Here is a 21,452-nt window from a genome sequence, read left to right on the forward strand (position 1 = left end):
GGATTGAGAAGAGCCCAGCATACACCGTAAATGCACAACATGTGAGCGTAATGCTGGCCTGAGGCTACCAACATGTCATGAAACCCTGACTAAGCATTTACAGCTCTAAATGAATGAATCACCACAACCTGAAGCAGCCAACACTTAGTTATGGTAGATGGACCTCTAGTGGGAAAATAATATATTAAAAAAGTAGAGTTCATATAGTTTATTGTGCTTTCTTACTTCACTTAGGGTCTAAAAGAACTGACTGAGCCCAAAGCTATTACGGTGTAATTGGCATTCCCTAAAAAAAAGAGCAGCCTAGCTCTCTCTCTTCCTCACCAAATTAATGAATTTGATAGGAGCCTACCACTAAAAACCCTCTTACCATTCCACTGAGTGATGGTGCCTGAAGAAATTTGCCGGCTTATAAGACACAAAGAAAAAGTAGCAGAAAATGGGATAAAGGCTGAGATTGCTCTCCAGAAATGAACTTTGGGAAGTGTGTGGTGGTGGTGGTGGTGTGTGTGGAGGGGCTTTGCAGAAGCAGACAATGCTTCTTATCTCTGCTCTTGTCCATTTATTGAATCTTTATCTCTGTGCCCTGCTCTTATTCTCCAGCTTGTTGCTAAGTTACTGCCACCCGTGTCCAAGAATTGCAGTGAGAAGAAATGACAAAAATAGAGAAATAAGTAGAAAAACTATAACAGTCATCTGTTCTGCTGGCATTCAGCTCTCCGTGTGGGTGGATGGTGCAGGTATATACACCGGAGGCAATCAAACGCACTTCTCTGGTATTGACTGATTTGGATCTATTGGCTCCAGAGCCTTCTGTGACGATCAGCCCCGCAGATGAATGGCATTTTGGGAAGAGCACAGCGCCAGTCATTCTGAGTAGAAAGCCAGAGACTGGGTCAGGCGGCAGCCAATTAAGACTGAACCAGAAGCGAGGCTGGGGGCTGGAGGAGGAAAGGGGGATGGAAGGGTCCTGACCTGTGTTATACATCTACCTGGAGCCCTTGAAGCTTTTAACCAAGTCTGAGAACGCCGTCACAGAGAGACAATATCAAAACACAATTGCTCCCAGACTAAATCAGTGTTTGGTTAACCACAACCTGCTTACCCTTTCCTGCTTCCATGGGTTTAACTGGCAGCTGGGAGGGTCAGGTGAGGAGTTCTTCTCAGGTGAAGGGTTGCAGGCTTATGAAATGTGCCGCCGAGACGCTGACGCGGGACAATATTTATTTGTGTCGTGATACTTACCTGATCTGCCTTCCCTTCCTCTAGCATCACTGGATCTGCAGCTTACATTTCTCTCTCGGGGGATGGCAGTCTAAATCTGTGGAGAAAGAGGGAATAAACTAATTGTAAAAATAAATAACTCGGGATGCATGAGGGATGGAGGAAAGGAAAGAGAGTGTTTCTGTTGGTTGTATTAAGTGCATCCAGACTTGAAAACCGAAGGAAAGTCTACGCTTGGCTGTCAGGGAGAACGCTGGAAAGAAAGAAGTTGAAGGAGCAATGACGACTGAATGTCACAAATGAAAGGACAGAAAATAAAAGGCATATTATGGCAGCCTGCATTACTGAGATGTGTCGAAATGGAAATGAGGTTCATGGGTAGCGGCTGGTGGAGGGCATAAGACGTCGCCACTGGAGAGGAAGAGAGAGGGAATTTTTCTTATTTCTTCAATTAGATTCATTAAATCTGTTTCTCCAACAAACAGATTTTCACCAGCCCGTCAAATAGACAGGATGCCTCCCCCCCCCCCCCACACACACACAATCTAATATCCTCCTGCAACATATGAAAGCAATGAAGTCATTATCTCCTTAAACTATCTCTAATGACTGATGGTTGCTTAGTGTGGGGCTCCCCTCTGCTGCAGTGTATCAGCGTGTAAATAATGACTGTATTTACCTCTGTGTGATTTAAAGTCTCGAAGATACTTTTTAAGATCAAAATCCGGCCTTGAGTTTCTTGGTCTCTCCATATTTAATGTCCAAAACACACTTTGCTACACAAATATACACATTTAAATAAATGTTATACCACTTATCATTCCCTTCCTCTCCTTGAGAGCTGATTCGAAGCCTCGCACATTACGGAAGGAAGCGCGTGTACACTTCACTGACCTTGGTGTTTCATGGCATATGCTCGCGCACACACTCACTCTCCAGCAAACACTTCCTCGCGGTGCTGTGTACTTTTCAGCTAATAAGGGCCGTCTCAAGGGAATCTGTAAATTGAAAAGAGGAAAGTTGTGAGGTAAGTTTCGCTCCTTCCTCGTTGGAGAGGTTTAAAAGGGTGTGTCCATTTTGAGTCCTGAGTCGACCCTGAGGCAGCCCCACCAACAAAAGGGATGGATGTGTAAAGAGCAGAGGGGAGGTGGGTGTGGTGAAACATCACCTCCTTGTTGCTAGGGATGTCTTCACTTAGTTTGTGTTGCTAGGCTGCCAATTCCCTCATGTTAAGTGGAAATGTTTCCCCCCGCTCCTACGTCCAGGCATCTCATCTCTCCCTCCCTTTCTTTCTCCTCTAAACCAAAATAACTTCACCAACCATCTGTCACTGGGCTCACAGGTCTCCTGTTGCTTAGGAACAAGTCAGATACTCATTAACGTCTATATGCATCCTCATATGAATATACAGTATCTTCACATACAGTTATACCAACAATAACCACTTATTAGATACAAATCTCAGCCTGTTATCGGTATTTTAATTAAATGAGCAGCGTTCACGGCAAATCCTCGCGTGAAGTTAAGCATCACCCACATGGTCTTCAGTTTATGAAGCTATAGGCTAAAACATCCTGAAAGACATTTAATAATGACATGAACCTTTTTCAAATGATATTTGGTAATTAGTTCAAAGTAGTAGCATGTTCAAGTGTTTCCACCTCCTTGACTTTGTAATCACTTTCTCCCCATTCGTAAACGTTTAGAAGTTTTGTAGTTTAAAGCCTCAAAGAGGCATTGTTGGTTGTTAACTGTCGCAGAGTATTTACATATTGACAGAGAGCTGAGGTGTAAGCACAAGCTACTTACCATAATCACACTGCAATACATAATAGAACAGAATCAAATTGTGCAGCATGGATTAACATGCTGCCAATTAATTTGCAGCTACAAAATCCGAAAGCTAATGAGATTACGTGATCTTATTATTCTCCAAACATGCTCCCTGTTCTTCTGTTTTCAGCCACTAATACATTATTTCAAAGTAAACCTTGAGGCTTATGAAAGGTATTTTCTGCATGGAGCTAATCATTGTTTGTACGTAAGCTTTTCAGTTGGTGATGAAGAACTGCTTCCAGACATCAGGAGGATCCTAAATGGAACTGCAATGCATTTGTTTTTAGACAAACAGCAGATTAATTTGACACGCTCTGCTAACGAGTTAAAAATGTTTGAGGCAATTTATTTGATACCCTGTTGAAGTTCAATCTCACTTCAATATGAGTACACAAGGTATTGTGGTAGAATAGGAAAATATGCTTTCTCCCTGGTAACCACGTAAAATATAATACTATTAGCAGTATAGGGGAGTGAGCTGTAATCCTTTGCTAATGTAATTAAATAATATATATTACATTTGTGTCAAAAGTTTCTAACTTGCTGGAAGTCCCACATGTTTGTGATTTTAGCCAAATGTCCATAAAAATCTGCAAAAACCTTCTGAAATTAGAACGTTTTTAATTAGTAACTTTCAAACTTAAGTATCCATCCAGTAACAACCTTGACGTCTAGATATCTTACTGTCGTCAGAAAAGGGAGAATCTTGCAAACATGTCAGGATTTTAAAAAATGTTCATGAATGGAAATCGCTTAAATACGTGTAAGTAATTGAATAAATGAAATCACTGGAGTTATTATAAATTACCAGAACTAATTCATGACTAAGTGCTGATCTAAAGAGAGATCACTTTATAATAAAGAGCAGTGGAAGCAGGGGAGCTAATACTTCTGATACATATTTGCCATGGTTCAATCTTATTAATTCATGTCTGCATGTCTAAATCATCGCTTGCTTTGCCATATTGGTCTTTCTCTATGTCCCCAGGCAGAAAACATGACACAATAAATACCGCTCAGCGGAGCAGATGACAGTCTACCACTCATTTAGACTCTAATTGAACTGAATGCTTTCAGGTTTTAAATGCTTTTTAACTTTTCGATGCAAAGCCTTCAAAGTGAACGTGTGTCTGAATCAATTTGGATGAGGCTTTCAGGGGTTATTGAATACATGAGTGGATTTCAGAAAGGACCCTTAACAAATATACAGGTTTAAAAGTAATTTAGCAACATTCAATCTTTAAAAGAAATGTTTTCTTGAATTAAGAGACCAGCAGGAAGTGCCACTTGTTGGAGGATCTTTTTCTAATGGCTAAAATGTGCATTATTAAGATTGAAATGTAATATAGTCTGAATAATGCCAGATTAAGATGTATTCAAATTATGTTTCACTTTCTTCAAGAGAGGAGTCATCATCTGAGGCGGTCCGACTACCTCCCCCGGTGGGGAGTGGTGGTGTGGTCTACGGGGAACTCATCGCCACTTTAAAACGCGCCACAGACTTGGCACAAAAGAAGCTCTCGCAGGCGAACATAGACGCAAAGGCACCGTTTCTTATTTCAACGGAGGAAACACGTTTGGCTCCTTGCGCGCTGTCCACCAAGAATCACTCAGTTAGAAAAACGCAGACTTTGAGTTGAAGAAACTTACTTTGTGCTGCACCTGAGACGACGCTGTTTGCCTGCCGCAAAAGTCCGGTGATGTGGATGTTGTCAGTACGCACCAAGGCTGTGGCAAAACTAGGTGTTTGAGCTGGACTTTAAAACGCGTATTATTTGGGGGTTTCTTACTGGACTTAAAGTTTTATTTGGAGTCCAGATTTTAATGTGAGACTGTCTGCCAAAGGAGTCGCGTGTATTTTTGCTGTTAACCCTCGAGGAACCATGAACGTCTCCTTCTTCAATGTGACACAGGGCGCGCTGTTTAACGGGAGTCAGACTCTCGCCGGGACTCTGGCGACATACTTCGGCAATGGCACCGACAACGTGGTGACCGGTGACGGCGGAGGTTCTCTGGTGCTGGTGCAAGACGAGCGCAAACTCTTCGTCATGCGTGTGGTTCAAATCGCGGTGCTGTGCGTGTTGTCGCTCACCGTCTTGTTCGGTATTTTTTTCCTAGGATGCAACCTGATGATCAAATCGGAGAGCATGATTAACTTCTTGGTGAAGGACCGGAGACCCTCCAAAGACGTGGAGAACGTCATGATCGGGCTCAGCTAGAGCATGGACAGTTGGCACTGTGGAGAACTGGAGTGGAGATCCGGTATGAGGAGCTGGTGCAAGATCCGCATCTGCATGTACTTCTCAAAGACGCTCTTTCTGTGTCCTCCTGAGGAAAGATATGCTAAACTTCTTATTTCCTCCTGAAAAAAATGACTACAGGACAGCAGCCAACGAGCAATGTTCATGCGTAAAGTTTGTGCGTAAAATACTGGAACTCGTTTACACGTGGGCCTGTTGAATCTTTTGATGTTGCCAACTTGAACAAAGTGACGAAATGTTTACAAGCTGTGACCTCTGTGACCTCATTAATAGTTTTACTTTTGATGTATCTTTTTCTGTAAATTTGAAACGATTGTAAGTGAATGTTTTTTAAAACAGTTCAACCGCATGATTGTGAATGCTTATAAATCCACGTCTGCCAGTGTAGTATGTGGACGTGATGGACACGTAGGTATTCTCCATACAAATATTTTTCTTGATATACACTGAATATTGAAATCTTGCATGTTCTTCAATGAACTCGGTCTCCGTTTCTGTGAGAGGTTCTGGTCCTGTTTGGCATGCTCGCTGTGAAGTGAATTTTGGACCTGTTTTGCACTTTTGAAATCACTTATGCTGCATGAATTATTTTGTACAAAAAAAAGGAATATCAACTTGAAATTGCAGCATGCAATTAAAACAATGAAATGACCATTGTAAGTGTCGTCATCTGTTGATAAACATGATACAGATGATGTTAATATGTGAAGCATATAATTGTGTTTTTCTTCCAACATTGTGTCTTCTCTCTCAACTTAGAACTGCATTAGTAACAATTTATAAAGAAACATGTACTAATTACTGTTTGATCATAAACTAAAATCAAATCCGACTTATGAAATCATGTAATCTTTACTTATTCGATAAAAGCATTAACATAATATGCTAACATTAGCATTAACTTTTAAATTGAAAAGATTAGATGTTAAAAAAGTTGCACAGAAAAGGATATTTAACATTGTTCTTGTTTGAAACGGAATTAAGACAAACTATCGGATGGAACAATCACACTTAATACTTAGGTCACTCAGTAAAAGCATGGCGTTTCTTTATGGTGATGTGAGGACAGGCTGAGTTATCCATAGACAACAGGCCAAGCTCATATTGGCTTCACAGGATTTGATCTGATCTCTCAAGGAACATGCATGCTTATCCGGACCACCTGACTTCCGGACAGCCCCCTCTGCACCATAAGAGTTTAAGTACGGTACCCAGAGCTCATGTTCTTCTTTTGTGAAATCAGAAAGTGTGTAGAGGAGAGCATGACTGTGAATAAGCGAACGGCGAGAGAACCTACAATGCAGCTTCAGAAGGATTTCTCACATTGTTCATTGCACACACTCTTTTATTTCTCACCATCTCTATTTCAGACCACCAGAAAACCCATCATTCAGGTGTCAGATATTAGGTTTCTATTGTATCCAGCTCAGAAGTTTGGTTCAATTTAACTTTCCTCAGTGTTTCTATCTGCACCCCCCCCCCCCCTCCACACACACACACACACACCCCTCTCTCATGCCCCACTCAGAAGAAACCAATATTCTCATTATTATTTCAGTACTTGTTAGGAGAGCTGGGGTAGATGCATCCTCACAGACACACCCATGCATCCACACATGTGCCTATTCAACATGCAGACTCTGATGTGGAACAGACCAGCAAATGCAGACCTCCACAACAAGTATCTCAGAAAAACAACATGACAAATACAACTCATTAGATAATTAGCCTTGCTTAGAACAACTTTACAATCTACCTCAGACACGACACCCAATTATGCATCCATACAAAGACAACTGTGTACCTAAACGTGTTGACGTGGTAACAACCCATGTGTGAACTGCATTCTTATTGCTTTTGTACATTTGTAGAAACATTCTGGGATTTCATTTAAAATGATTACTGGATAGAGAGAGAAGGTGAAGAGGTCAAGCTCAATTATCTACTGTAGTAAATGCAATCCTTTTGTTGAGGAGAACTTCTATTAAAAAAAAGAAGAATTATGATTCTCTGTTAGCCTAAACTTTGCTTCCACAGCCTACACCAGAACAATAAATACAAGTGTTATGGTGTTAGATCCGGTGTTGTGCTCAGTGAGGCCTGCTTCCCATGTTGGAAAATAAATCAATCAGAGGCAGGATGTCAGACATAAGAATGGGAACGTCATCCTGTGCCACAACCAGAATAATAGCAACAGGAAATATGTCCAACATGATGAAAAGCATGGACAAGATAAGTTGGCTCGCAGCATATTTCTTTGATTAACATGAACAAAGTTAATACTCATACATGTACCACTAACCATGTATCCATCAACCTGAAAACAAGACCGAAACCATAGAATCATAGAAGCTAAAGCATTCAGCAATAATGACTGCAGCGGAACAGTGACCACCTAACACATCTGGTGGGATTGATATTTAGCCTTCAACTGAAACTATCACACCCTTACTTTATAGTGCACAAAACATACACGACATGACAATTGATGCTTCTGTGCAATCACTTCATTACTCGACAGTGTCTTCTCTAGACTTGGCTGAATATCAGTTAAAATGACTCACCATCTTGCCTAAGATCCACTTAAAGTTTAGTTTTTTCTCACTTTAAAGGCAATATGACTCGACTCGCCCACGACCACTGAGCATATGCTAAAGAGTTAGCATGTGGCGCCATCGATGTGTCCACAATCTGCTGTGGACACATGGACGGGGCTCGTTCTGGTGCTTCTCTTCACCAGATGAATGATCTGCAACAATCATGGGTTGTTGCTTTAAGAAGAAAGTCATGTATTACTCTTATGAGCCTGCACAAGTTGGCCTGCTTGATAAGGTTGAGATGTAGTTCATTATAATACGTGCATGAAGAGGATATTAATAGGATAGTGTTGCACTGGCAGTACAGGTACAACACGATAACATGTTAACCCTTCACCCCAATCAACATGTGTGCAGTTGTGCAGCTTCGGTGTATTTCAAGCCCTCTCGCTCTCTCTCTCTCTCTCTCTCTCTCCATAGGCTGATCTACCTTTGCTTGTCAGGAAGCGTCACCACTGACCTTTTACAGCAGAGACTGCACTGAAAAATAATGAACCGCCCTCTAGCCATGAAATGATGACAGATATAACTGTAATTAAACCCGCGATGGCAGAGCCAGCTAACTGTAATAAAGACAGCTTTTCTGAGAGGTGTGGTTTTGGCTGATATAATATATCATTGTGAAGGTCTCATATTGCTTTTCGCCAAAAAAGTCCAAACACGATACAGATTTGTCAGCGTAGGCGACATGGTGTGTGAGAGCCATTTTTAACAAATACACTCACACACACACACACACACATACACACACCTTTCCTCCACATCACTCCAAACAAATTGTGCCGCATCCAATTCAGCTGGGAACCAACAGTCCTCGCTTTCAAACTCATGAAATTTTAAATAAATCTATTATGTGCAGGCAAATGAAAAACAAACAACTAAATTGCCTCGTTCTTTCCATTACCTACAACACTGTGACGTTAGCGATTACCTACACACACACACACACACACGCACAAACGCAATCACGCATGTACACACACACGCACACACACTCAATTAACACATTTCAAACCATCTACATAATGATACACCTACATTATTTCACACACACAAATGTGTTTCAATTCTGCACATATTCTCAGCGTGAATGTGAGCTTCATTTTCCAATGTGACTGTTGATGATTTCACAATAAAACTGCGCTGTCAGCTGTAACCCCAAGGCATTCTTCTTATTTCTGGTAATGTCATGTGTCACTGTGTTTTCTTACCTGCCTGTTCCTGAGCCAGTGTGTGTGTTCTCACTCCAGCAGCTCGGTCCCTTTCTCTATGTGTTACCTTAATTGTATTTGTCTGCACTACCAACAATGTGTTCCTGAGACACTACGAAACAGTACTGCTGTGGAGTTCATACAAACGCGTGTTGTCATGTAATAATGGAAGGAATTAGGAGATGATGAAACAACAAAATGATGCTAACATGGGTATTGTTACCTTGGTCAGGTTTAGATATAAATTAAGTGGAAATGTTACTCTGGGAAAAAAAAGGAAATACATTTGCCAAAAGTCTATTATAGTCAGAGATATCTCCACAGGCCTGTGTCAGCGCTGAAGAATGGTCCTGCTGCTACAAGGGAAACATATTGTATTCAATATTAAATAAATACATGAATAAATAAGCCTATTAAATCAAACAAATCTGCCTATTAAATAAATCCTAGTGAGGCACGAAGATGTAATTATATTTAAATAATTCAATAGTTAAATAAATAAATGAATAAGAAAAAAACACTCTATTATTACCCTTAAAGGTGTTTAATGTACAAGGCCATTCTAGGCAGGTTACTGTACTTCTATGTTTGCACAAAATACCTTCTATCTAAAAAATAAATAATTGACCAGGCGTAGAATATCCAGACTGAGATTTGAAAAAAAGGGCTTGTTGTGTGTAAAAAGCTTTGGGTGTCGAAGAATGAACAGAGACGAAAAGTTATAGTAAAAAGTGCTTTATAAGAAAAAAAAGTTGTGATACAGAGTATGTTTCTCAGCTGAGGGAGAACACATTACAAAGGGCCACAGACTGCAAGCAGTTAACTGTCTTCAGGTAAAAAGTACATTATTTTTTTATTTTTTTTATCGTTTCTTTTTGTACTTTTGCACACACCGGAACTAACATTTGTTTTTATAAACTTTAGTTCATCGGCCATATTCGCCTCTCATAGCTTTAGCTTTACAGCATGAGATTGGCAAAAGGTTTCACAGACGTTGAGTCAGCATCGGTTGGTCTAAAGTTGGTGCAAGGGCGTCTCCTCGCCACCGGCACTTGACCTCATCACTCTGCCCTCCTGTGTCACGATGCGCTATTCCTTCAGAGGAGTTGTTATTGACAGATAGTGTTGACATTCTCCAAGATGACTCCTGAGCTCGTACCTAGTACGATGCTGTTCCGTTGTGCAACACAGTGCAGTGTGCAACATTCCTAAGTGATGCAGCTGTATCTGTTTTTATGAACACATATTGTCATAGTGCTCACTGCTCCTTATGGTTCACATGCTTCTAAGTATCATCATTTACACATATACATTCTTTAATAACAAGAGTGAGTTAAAGTAAATTATTAAATTCTACAGGGTATATTTTGAGGCCCTCTGTCATCTACTCTGTCATCACTTTATTCAGTTTTAAACAAAAGTTACCATTTTTGGAAACTTTTGACCAAAAACTGTTCCTACAATGCATAGAAATGTCACATTGTGAGACCTTTTTATCTCTGCCATACACCATGTGTGTATATTAACCTCTCCTGTTGATGCATGGACACTAGGGAATAGAAGTCCACTGGAATAAATGAAAATGTAATTCCGATATATAAGTACCTAACCATAATCCTTTGAAAAAGGTATTTGTTTTTATAAATATACTGAATATATATATATTTTTACATTAACATTTTAATATTTATCTGCTTGTTTTTTATTTCAGGATTTATTTCCTAGACATTTTTATTTATTTCACAGGAATATCTGAGTCGGACCAATTTGCCAGTGAAAACAACAAAATGATCTTTCTTCTTATCTTCTTAAAAGGAAGACATTTTTCCTCCATATCTGATCTGTATAGGATAACCAGTGCTTGTGATATCACTGGTGGGCAAAAGCATAATGTTGGTACATTTCACGTCATTGACACAAATACAGAGTAATCCGCTTCAGATGATAGTTTGATTTAAGAGTATTTCCAGAAGCAGAATTCTTAGCAATTCAGATTTGCAGAGAAATTTGAGTTTGAATATATTATGTGTGATTGTTATGCTTGTTATCAATTTAGACGAGGGAATTGAGTATCAGGAAATCTCAATATATTATTTCATCACTATATGATATCATTAAAGGACACTACATTATCATATTAAATTATTGCCAAGCCCTATTACAAACTAAATGCAAATGAATACTTTGTACGCAGAGCTGGGACATCAGTGTGGGACTCACTGTTCGTTGAGGAAATCATAAACTAGGCCTACTCTAAATGTATCTAATGAGACTCCAGCCTGAAAGAAAGTTTAAGATGAAGCACAATACTACGAAGGCTCGTTGTCTGTGGAGGCCTTTGGCAGTACGGTTACGTTTAACTCTCACGGGGATTGACGAGTCATCCTCTGCACTAAAACATCTTTCATCTGGGTTCCCGTATGTAATCGAGGATCACGTCCAGGTCGATCCTGCATCTGGATACACACACAGATCCAGTCAGAGCAAGGAGACAGCTCGGCACTGGGGATGTCAGATCGAAACACAGAAGACAGGCGCTTGGCACAGGTGTGTCTGATTAAGTCAGGATTCAGAGAGAGGGAGATGAGACACAATGACACCAGCTTGGCTGCCTTAGCTGGGGACAATCACCATGGGACTAATCAAGCGCACAATAAACAAAAAGCAAACAGCTCATTCTTTCAAATGATTGAATATGCATTTCTCTAATGGCCGCGTCCTCTCAAGGGGATGGTGGGTGTCTCATCTCATTGATTTCCGCTGAAGATCTCTTGTATTGACCATAAACTGGCACACTATTGTGGAGCATCATTACAAATCCTTCCCATTGCCTCCCCCAGCCACTTACATTTAAATGGCCGGCTGCAAGATAATTGGGGTCTGTGTCTAACTAGTTGATTATGTATTAATAGTGTGCATGTGTTAATTGGCTTGAGTTGGTGGTAGGCACCATACAAAGCTTGCCCACAGCCAAGGGACATGGTGGTGGGAAGCGTCTGTCAGTCAGCACTTCTCCTTAGGGAGAGGAGAAAGAGAAGCGAGTGAAAGGAGATATATTCAAAGCCTTATCTCACATTGCTTCTCTGGCTCTCTTTCTACCTCATCCCTGCATCCCAGACAGTGGTTAGCCAACAAGAGAATAACACCCATGCTCTCTCCTTCAGTCTGCTCTGTCATGTCAATCTTGTTATGACGTCGACTCTTGAGACATCGCGTTATTTCATCTCTTCTTTGTTGTCATTATGTCCTTCAACATTACAGAACATTGTTACTGAGACGGCTACAAACTTCTGCTTTTCCTAAAGGGGGTGAAGTGGCATTGGACGGCCCCTGGTGAGAAAGAATAGAGACTTTCTGACTGTCCAGTTGTATTCAAAGATCTACTAATCATCTGCTGCAGGGATCAATCAGGAATAATTACAAACTTAATACAAACCCACAAACATTCACTGTACAGCAGCATGTGACCACTATTCAATATCTATTGTTGTATGGTGTCTTCCTTGAGGCTGTGAGCGGTGCACTGTCAGCAGACAGAGAGAAAGAGCACATCAAAAAAGGAACCCTGAATATAATTGATTGTACTCGTTGCTGATATGATCTAAACTAACCTCGCGCCATGCCCGTTCACACACACACTCACACGTGATTGTGAACACACATACACACACTGCCATGAACACATAAGGGGCTGCAGGGTGGTGTTGCCATAGAAACGGAGAAAGGTAATGGCCATGTTCTTGGGCTGATGTCGCAGGGGGTGAAGGGCAAAATGTGTGTGTGTGTGTGGGGGGGGGGGGGGGGGATTTCTGGACTAATGATCACAGCTTTAGCTTCAAATCCGCCATCCAACTGTCACCATCCCCCCGACTGACGGCGGTGACAACTGTGACACCAACGTTTGAAAAAGGTATAACATTGGAAATAGTTCTATCCAACAGTGACGCCACGCTATTTGCTTTTAATGCCTTCAGCAGAACATCCAGCTAACGTGGCTACCGCTGTTAGCTGGATGTAGAAAGAACTGCCCGGCATCTCCATGCACGGCCTCCCCTCTTCACCCACGGGGTATAAATAAATGATCTCTGATGCAATGAGCTCCCCCTTAAACCAACACCGACAACCATTTTATTGTGTGTGTGTGTGTGTGTGTGTGTGTGTGTGTGTGTGTGTGTGTGTGTGTGTGTGTGTGTGTGCATTTGGGATTAAATATTACTGAGAAGTGTAATCATACCTCAGGAGCCTGTGCCTATATCGAACTGTTTAAGTGTCAGCATGCTTCAGGGGCTCATTTGACATGTTATATGCATATATTGATCTAATAACAACCTGAAGATACTTCTGTGGCCTCACTTTACTTCATTTTATGGCTTGTTGGTATGGCTATGGTTTACTAAATATCATCATTTAAATCATTATAATATTTACAAAATCAACTATGTACGACAGCACAATTTTGAGTTACTTGTACTAAACTATATATTTCCATCTTTTATACATTTATTTGATAGCTGTAGATCGTAAATTACTTTTCAGATTAGGATTTTAGACACAAAACACAAGTTAATATATTAAATCGATGCACCGATAGGTTAAATACCCGACAGTATATGAAGTAGTTTAAATTATAGCTTAACCTCGACCACCTACAACTTTAAAGCACTGCTTCATATTAACACATCAACCACTAGAAAGGTACACCCAGTGGAGTGCCGCCACTGAGGGGGATCAATTCATTTGTTTAATCAAATGAATTCATCCCACAATTGGCTAAGTTGTCTCGACTTCAAGACCTGTTGTTCACTCGCATTAATCAAATACCAGATACACTCTCATTTTATTCTACGCAGATGTCTTCATCAACTTGAAGATTTGAGCAGCGATGCAGTCAGCTGTGTAAAACAGACAATACAAGGTGTTTTGAGAACGTGTGTGTCACCTTAACCACAACAGGTCCTTAAGCATGCAGCCTGAACTGGCCACCCAAAATATGATGCAGTCTGCTGCAGCAGAATGTGAGATTAGCCGTGGACAGAAACAGAGGCGCACACTCACTCACAGCCGCAAGCTATTGCACGATTCTCCTGGTGAAGATAACCATAATGATATGTTAATAATATTTCAATCAGGAGAGGCTTGGTTTTTTTAGTTTAACAATAATTTATTACAATTGCATATATTTGAATAGTGCAAAGTCTTTGGCGATTGACAGTCCATCCTGAATTAGGATAAGCAAGGGGTAGTGATGCTGATATCTGCGGAGGCAGAATCCCCCCCTGGAGTGGAATCCGGACACCGGCTGTAACCCGATGATGAAAGCTGAGCAGGACTGATTGCTGACTGGGGGAGCCGGGGGTGGAGGAGGGTCGTATCGGTTTGAGCTGAAATGGCAACTGACAGCAGCAGAGAGGAGAACATATTTTAAAAGAACTGCGCCGCCTCCGATGGGTTAATTCATCGAACACGCCCCCAATCCGCTGATGGAGTAATGGCTGCAAGACTATGGGCTTCCGCTTGAGCTTCATTCATACACATATGTTTGCATTGTCGTGTATTTTCCATTACACAAGATGTCAGGTATCAAAATCTGTAGGTCGGAGGAAGAGCTGAGCCCTGAGGTTCACGAGGTTTCTGTGGTGAGGGGACTTTTGTGTGGAATGTGATCATGTGGGGTGGGGGCTAGAAGCCCACTCGAAGCCCTCTCAAATGAGGTGGCTGGCTTATAGATTTTAACATAAACGCCTCTTTCCTTTTCTCGTATATAACCTGTATCCTTGGATGTAATCAATTCGGCTCCTGAAAGTCTCCAGTCGTTCTAGGCGTCTGTTTTTGACCTGTATCTTGTAGAATAAACTTTGTATTCTTATCAAGTGCTGAGTCGCTCGAACTTTCCTTCTTCATCATCATTTCATCAATATTCACCGGTCGACAAGAAGAGACAACAGCATTATGAGTCATTTTACTGTTAATATATTTGTGTTAATACGAATACGTCTAATCATGTTTGACTGGATGCAAAATCTTTACTTGTAAAAGTGTGTCTAATGACTTTTATAGTAGAAAGTGGTTTGATTTCTGCAATTAAATATAAAATCACATAAAATACTTGACAAATATTGGTTAACTTTTATACACTCCAGAAGATAAAACTCTACTTTAATAACCTATTCTATAGCTGTTACCTGCAATTTCTAGAATTGACTGGCCAATATATAATTTAAAGATCATACAATATGGTCTTGAAGTATTGTATAGCCGTAGTTTATTTTGTTATAGTTATCCAAGTTATACGATTTTATTTCATTAGCTCTTAAAACATCCACAAGATGTGGAATTGCATCTCTGTGTTGGTATGCAGGAAGCACATCTCTCCCTTTTCTTTTTTTCCCGAAAAAAAACACTGCTATTCCAAAAAAGTTGATATGAGGTGCGTGGGCTGCATTGGACAGAAGGACGCAAATTATCTTTCGGCCACTCTGCCAATTAAACAAAGTTTCTTAGTTTCCTTATCTCTCGCAGAGTTGGTCGTCACCTGCTGCTGCGGTTGTTCCCATCTCCCCTTCCTCCTCCTCCTCCTCCTCCTCCTCTTTCAGCGCTTGATGCTTCCCTTTGTGTCACTTTACCCACACAAGGACAGAGGCTTTTAAAAATAGAGACGAACCACCCAGATTACAGCCTTTTAATTACAGAGCTGTAGATGTGATGGGGGTGTCGAGGCTCCTTCCACTGACAGGGGTGGGGAGAGTTGGAAGGCAGAGTGATGCAGTAAATGTACACGGTGTGCTAATTAGTGTCCTCTTCCATAGCGAGGCGCTCAGGCTGGAACCGGGTATTTCAGATTGTTGAAAGTGTTGCATTCTGAGCGCTCCGTAAACACAGACCCGTGGTCTCATTGTTGCTTTCTTAAACCATAAAATCCCCTGTGGGGAGACTGGGAGCAACACATGCAATATATGCTAGAGGGAGTGGAGTAGAAGTATAAAGTGACAAAGGATTAAAGTATTCAAGTAAAGTACCACAAATGTGTACCTAACTGCAGTACTGGAGTAAATCTTCTCAGTTATTTTTCCACTCCTGCGGTAAGTGAGTTGAGAAATGCCATGAAGTTAATGCTAGCTAGTTTAGCTAATATTACACATCAGGAAGTTTGCTTTTTGAGCCTGCATTGCGAGCGTTGTTCTGTAGAGCAGTGACTACTGTGCAGTTAGCGGCATATCATTTTAATCAGGTAATCACACTTTACTTCACTGAGTCTACATTGATGGGCCAGTGCTGGCTCCTCTGGGTAGGCTACTCGAACTCAACATGGCGTTAATTTCACAGCCTCGATCTCGAGTCTCATGTTAAAAGGTTAGCTCAGTCATGTATTTTCCACTTATCTCTATAGGAAGACATGTTATTTACTTTAATGATCTTTAAAAAAAGAGTTATTCATGTAAGTTTGACCCGAATGCTATTAAACATCGACCGCTGTAATTAACATCCAATTCAGGATTCAGCGGAAGAGGTCAATAAATCGACATATATAAGTCTTTGTAATTATTTATTTGTTTATAGGGTTACATTTGAGAGAATTTGTTTTTAGGGCCGATTACTGTATCAATCTTGTATTATCTGTTGCTATACTGCTATGAATGCTAAATAAGGGGAATACAATTATGTGTCTTATCTAAACATATCTGTTTAACATTTAGATTATTGATTAAGGGTGAAGTCTATGTTATCACCTGTTGTAATAGTGTAGCCATTCGGCAACATATCAATATTTTATTATGTAACTGAGCCACAGGCCATAATGTAAGCAGCACCATCTGTCTTCACATAAAAATAAGGACAGAAAATACCTCCTTCATTTAATTCTAAAGTAAACAATAAATGAAAAACACGATCTAAACATGCATAAGTATAACATTTGGACATTTTAGTGCTGGAAAATTAAATACTATACAGAGCACACAGATTGAAAACACTCATACAAATCACAAAATTTCCAATTAGCATCATAATTAATATAACTTTCCTCTTGGTTGTTGATTAGCGTTTGACTCATTTATTTGAGTAAATAAAGTCTTACCTCATTCCGACTATTAACACCTAGCAGAGTTTTCATTTATATGTGAATATATTGTTTTACTTTGGCAATCAAGAGATGTGTTTTCTCATTTGATAAGTGTAATATAAAAACTATTTACATCCACTGTGATTCACTGTTGGAAAAACAGTGAATCATAAAAAAAAGTGTCCAGAGTGGGCGGATTCTTTTTTCGACGATGCTTTATGGTTGTAGTTCTTTGAGTTACCAGCTGCTCTGCTTTTGGCTTCTAAAGTGAGATTAATTACAGAAACAGCCTGTACTGCATCCTGTAGGTCAATGCAGTGATCACAGGCGGGGGGGAGTGTGTTGTGTGGGGGAGTGTGTTTGAATACGTGTGCAGACCGTGGCTCGTGTTTTGGCACCATAGCAACCTGCTGCTGTATTTCTCTGCATCTCAGCAAACAGGTTAGAATTACATACCAAAGATGTTGCACATAATATGAGACTCTCACACATGGAGGGGACCGAAGATGTTTTTCCACACAATCAGCCGTATGAATTACATGCTTTTCGGATATTTCCTGTAAGTGCGCTTTATTTTAACTTAATTGTTCATTTCTGTGGTTATTAGGCTGTCAGCAGAAGCTCTTTATCTGACCCGCTGCTCTCTGTGTAGCTCAACCACAAAACACATCACATGTCATAATACAATCATTTCTAGTATTACAAGAAGTGATGTTTTTAATACTGCTTCCATATGGGAAGATAATACCCCCCTTCTCCTTCCCCCCGTGGAGTTGAGCTTCACCTCTTGTGTAAATAGAGTTTATTCTCAGCCACTGTGCCTCGAGGCAGAGAGCCTCATTACAGCCCCATCTCTGCTCCCCAGGCTCCTCGGCATCCCACCACTATTCTGCAGCAGCTCCCAGAGCCCATGATGCCTCCTGGCTCGGCTCCTTCTCTCAGGCCTGGTGGTCATTTCAAGATGGGCACCCCACACGCCAACTACCTCTCAGGGTGTCATACTCATGGCTGATCTTGCCTGTCTGACACATTATCAGGTTGTGTCAGACAAGTGCTATAAACACTTGGATATATTATTTATGGTCTGCTCAGACTCAGCTCGGACAATTGCATGAAATGTGTGAGATTGCGTCTAAGAGTGTGTGTTAAATTCATAATCTAGTGTTCGAGCAGGTTGTAGAGCCCGGTTTACAACTTCTTAAAGGATAATCAAATGATTTAAAATTAAGTTTTGTAAGTCAGTGGCATTTAGTTCAGAGATCCAAAGGTTCAAACTCTTCTAGCAGTCAACATAATGTGTTCCAAAACTGTGAAAGAATGGTTACTTTTGGGGGCGGCTGTAGCTCAGTGGGGTAAGAGGGCCGTCCTGCAACCGCAAGGTTGTGGGTTCGATCCCCGCTCTCCCCATTAGTTGCAAGTCGAAGTGTCCTTGAGCAAGGCACTGAACCCCCAGTTGCTTCCCGGGTGCATCACTGCAGCCCACTGCTCCTTAATAACTAAGGATGGGTTAAATGCAGAGAACTAATTTCCCCTTGGGGATTAATAAAAGTGTATCGTTACTGTGTATGTATTTTGGGTAATACCAGTTGTTGCTGCCTAAACGCAGCTACTGTGTCACTTTTAGTTTATAAAAACAAATCATGTGCTCTTATTTCAAACTGAATTAATCCAAGACAAACTCTCAGTTTAACCTACTGTAAGCAGCTTGCTTTTATTTTGGTGCAAATGCTTGAAAGTGTTTTAAAGGTTTGGAGAATTTCACAACTCAAAAATCATGTTATTTAATACATTATAACATATTTTAACCACACATGATAGCTGATATAATCGTGTTATTTTGACCTTCAACACAAATTGACTGTGACATTATTACCAGCACATGAGCTGCCATGTTACTGGATTTATTAAGGAGCTGTCATTCGGAACAATTCACACCACAAATAATTCAATTTTAAAATATGTGGTCAAACGGTCGAAGGTGACAGCACTGTAATTCCACCACTGGAAACGGTAACTGGATGTCATTGGAAATGTTGTCCATGAGATAGATATGGGCCGGGCTAATGGGGTTTAATGAGTCACATGTTCGTGACACACGATCAGTCCTCAGACTAACATTAGCTGCATTGCTATATTATTTATGAAATTGACATAACTCCTTCAATACCATAACGTTTTTAGTTACTGAGCGTTGCATCCCTGAGCTAACAAACAGTGGCCAGAGATATCATTTGTGGAAAGCATATATAATGTATCTGGGTGACACATATTTCTTAAAACGTATATAGCCACATTTATGAAAACAATTGTTTTTAAATGACAGTAACTTGAAGAGACTTTCTTGAATCTTGGGTCAATAAAAAGTGTATTGCTTCGAAGGTGTGGAATAATGTTTTCTAGGTGAGTCATTAATGAACAAATTGCTTTCACCCCCTCAGTTTGACACAATGAGGATTAATAGTCCCCCTCAGGGGAAGGAGGACCGAATAGCAGGCTAGCTAAGACAGTCAGAGGACAGTCAGATAGAGCTGATTGTGCCATCTGTGTGTGTGTGTGTGTGTGTGTGTGTGTGTGTGTGTGTGTGTGTGTGTGTGTGATATTCTCAATATGCAGACCTTGTATGCACCAAGTCAACATGAATAATATAACCATGTCGACTCAGAGCTCGTTCGGAGCCCATTGCCCTGCGGTGGGTAGACCAGACAAGGTCCAGGGTCAGCAGCCTCAGTCCATAAATTGTTTCCAATTTTATTAAAATGGGTTTTGACTTTTGAAATGAAAAAGAAAATAGGCAGAAATCTGATGTTGTTCTGTGTGTTGAAGAGAGGAAACCACAAAATCAATTCTGTCCAACCCACATGTTCAAACAATGTCAAGTCAATCCAGGTTTCTTTCAGTTCTAACGTAAAGACAGCGTTAGTTAAGCAGTGAAAACGTAGTTTGTAGTCATGCGCTCAAAAAATATGTTGGGCTGTTCTCCTTCAGTTTAGTCATGCTCCCAGAGATCTCAGAGTTCAAGAGAATGACGCTGACGCAGAGATGTACCACCACCAATACCAGCTTGCCCAGTACCTGTACCCAGCATGGCTGCTGCCTCGGGCCACACTGGTCCACCAAGACCACCAAACCCACCTAACCCACCTCTTCTCCTCCGAACGGAGACAGGTGGTCAGAACTCTTGCATGTCCATTACATTTCATATGACAACTCATTACTGGTGGTCAGAGGCTTTGTCGGGGGACGATATGGTTGAGCCACAACTGGAGAAACCAGAAAGATACTTTGACATAAATAAATTAACTATTTCATGTTTTACACACAGTTTAAAACAAGTGATAATCCGATAGGCACTATACCTGTTTTCCTCAACCTGCTGTTTTAGGTACATATTTCAATGCGGGTAAAATTAACAATATTTGACTAATATTACCGCACCTTGTTTGTTAATCCTCTCAGAAAAGATACTTGAGATGCTTTAAACAGCCGATCAAATATGGCAGAGGGGCACAGGGATCAGTACCACATGGCATCAAATGTATGTTATTTGTTTGTTTCCCCACACTTAAAGAGTGGCCTCTGGTGCAAAGCTAAACATATGGAATCCGCCACTGACAGCAGCAGCCACCAGTGATGTTTAATGTCATGCGTTAATCCAGAATTGTATTAATTTAGTTACTCATTATAACTAAAACACTTGTGCAGCCAACAGGGCCTTTCCACTTGCACATATAGTGACATGTTGCCTCTTGGATATGGTGCAGATAATTAGTTTGATGAAGTAAAAGGTCAAATGCACATTTTATTATTCTGAAACACAGAATAATCCTGAAAACTAAAGGAAATTAATCTGGTTAATGTGTATCAAATCAAACTAATTATTAGTTTGTATTAAATCATCCCCTGCTTGTTGGTTTCAAGCAAGCACCAACGTTTCATTTTTACAGACAGAGCAAATCCATAAGGTTTCTATTTATTATTATTATCTTTATTTAAAAGGGACCATGTACAGTTAAAACATAAATGTCACCATGTTGATGCACTGTACCAGATTGTCTACAGCTAATTTGCATATGTAGTCCCTTGACTCCATCTGTAGTCCCTTGACTGCATCTGTCGTCCCCTGACTGCATCTGTAGTCCCTTGACGGTTTCAAAGACAACAGACATTTTCTCCTTAGAGGCTCCACTGTGTCAGGCAGATTCAATCTGTGTATTAGTCCATGAAAATCATTCCTAAAATAGCTCAAATATACTCGTGCTTTGAA

General features: G+C 40.6%; 1 protein-coding gene across 1 annotated transcript; it reads left to right on the forward strand.

Moving 5' to 3' along the window:
* Positions 1-4,556: 4,556 nt before the first annotated feature.
* rprml (reprimo-like) lies at positions 4,557-5,973 on the forward strand. Its single transcript, XM_056407552.1, has one exon. It carries the CDS (start codon positions 4,944-4,946, stop codon positions 5,277-5,279), a length of 336 nt encoding a protein of 111 aa, XP_056263527.1. The 5' UTR covers positions 4,557-4,943; the 3' UTR covers positions 5,280-5,973.
* The last annotated feature ends 15,479 nt before the right edge of the window (positions 5,974-21,452 follow it).

The sequence above is a fragment of the Pseudoliparis swirei genome, chromosome 23 (genome assembly GCF_029220125.1).
Source record: "Pseudoliparis swirei isolate HS2019 ecotype Mariana Trench chromosome 23, NWPU_hadal_v1, whole genome shotgun sequence".
Taxonomy (NCBI): Eukaryota; Metazoa; Chordata; class Actinopteri; order Perciformes; family Liparidae; genus Pseudoliparis; species Pseudoliparis swirei.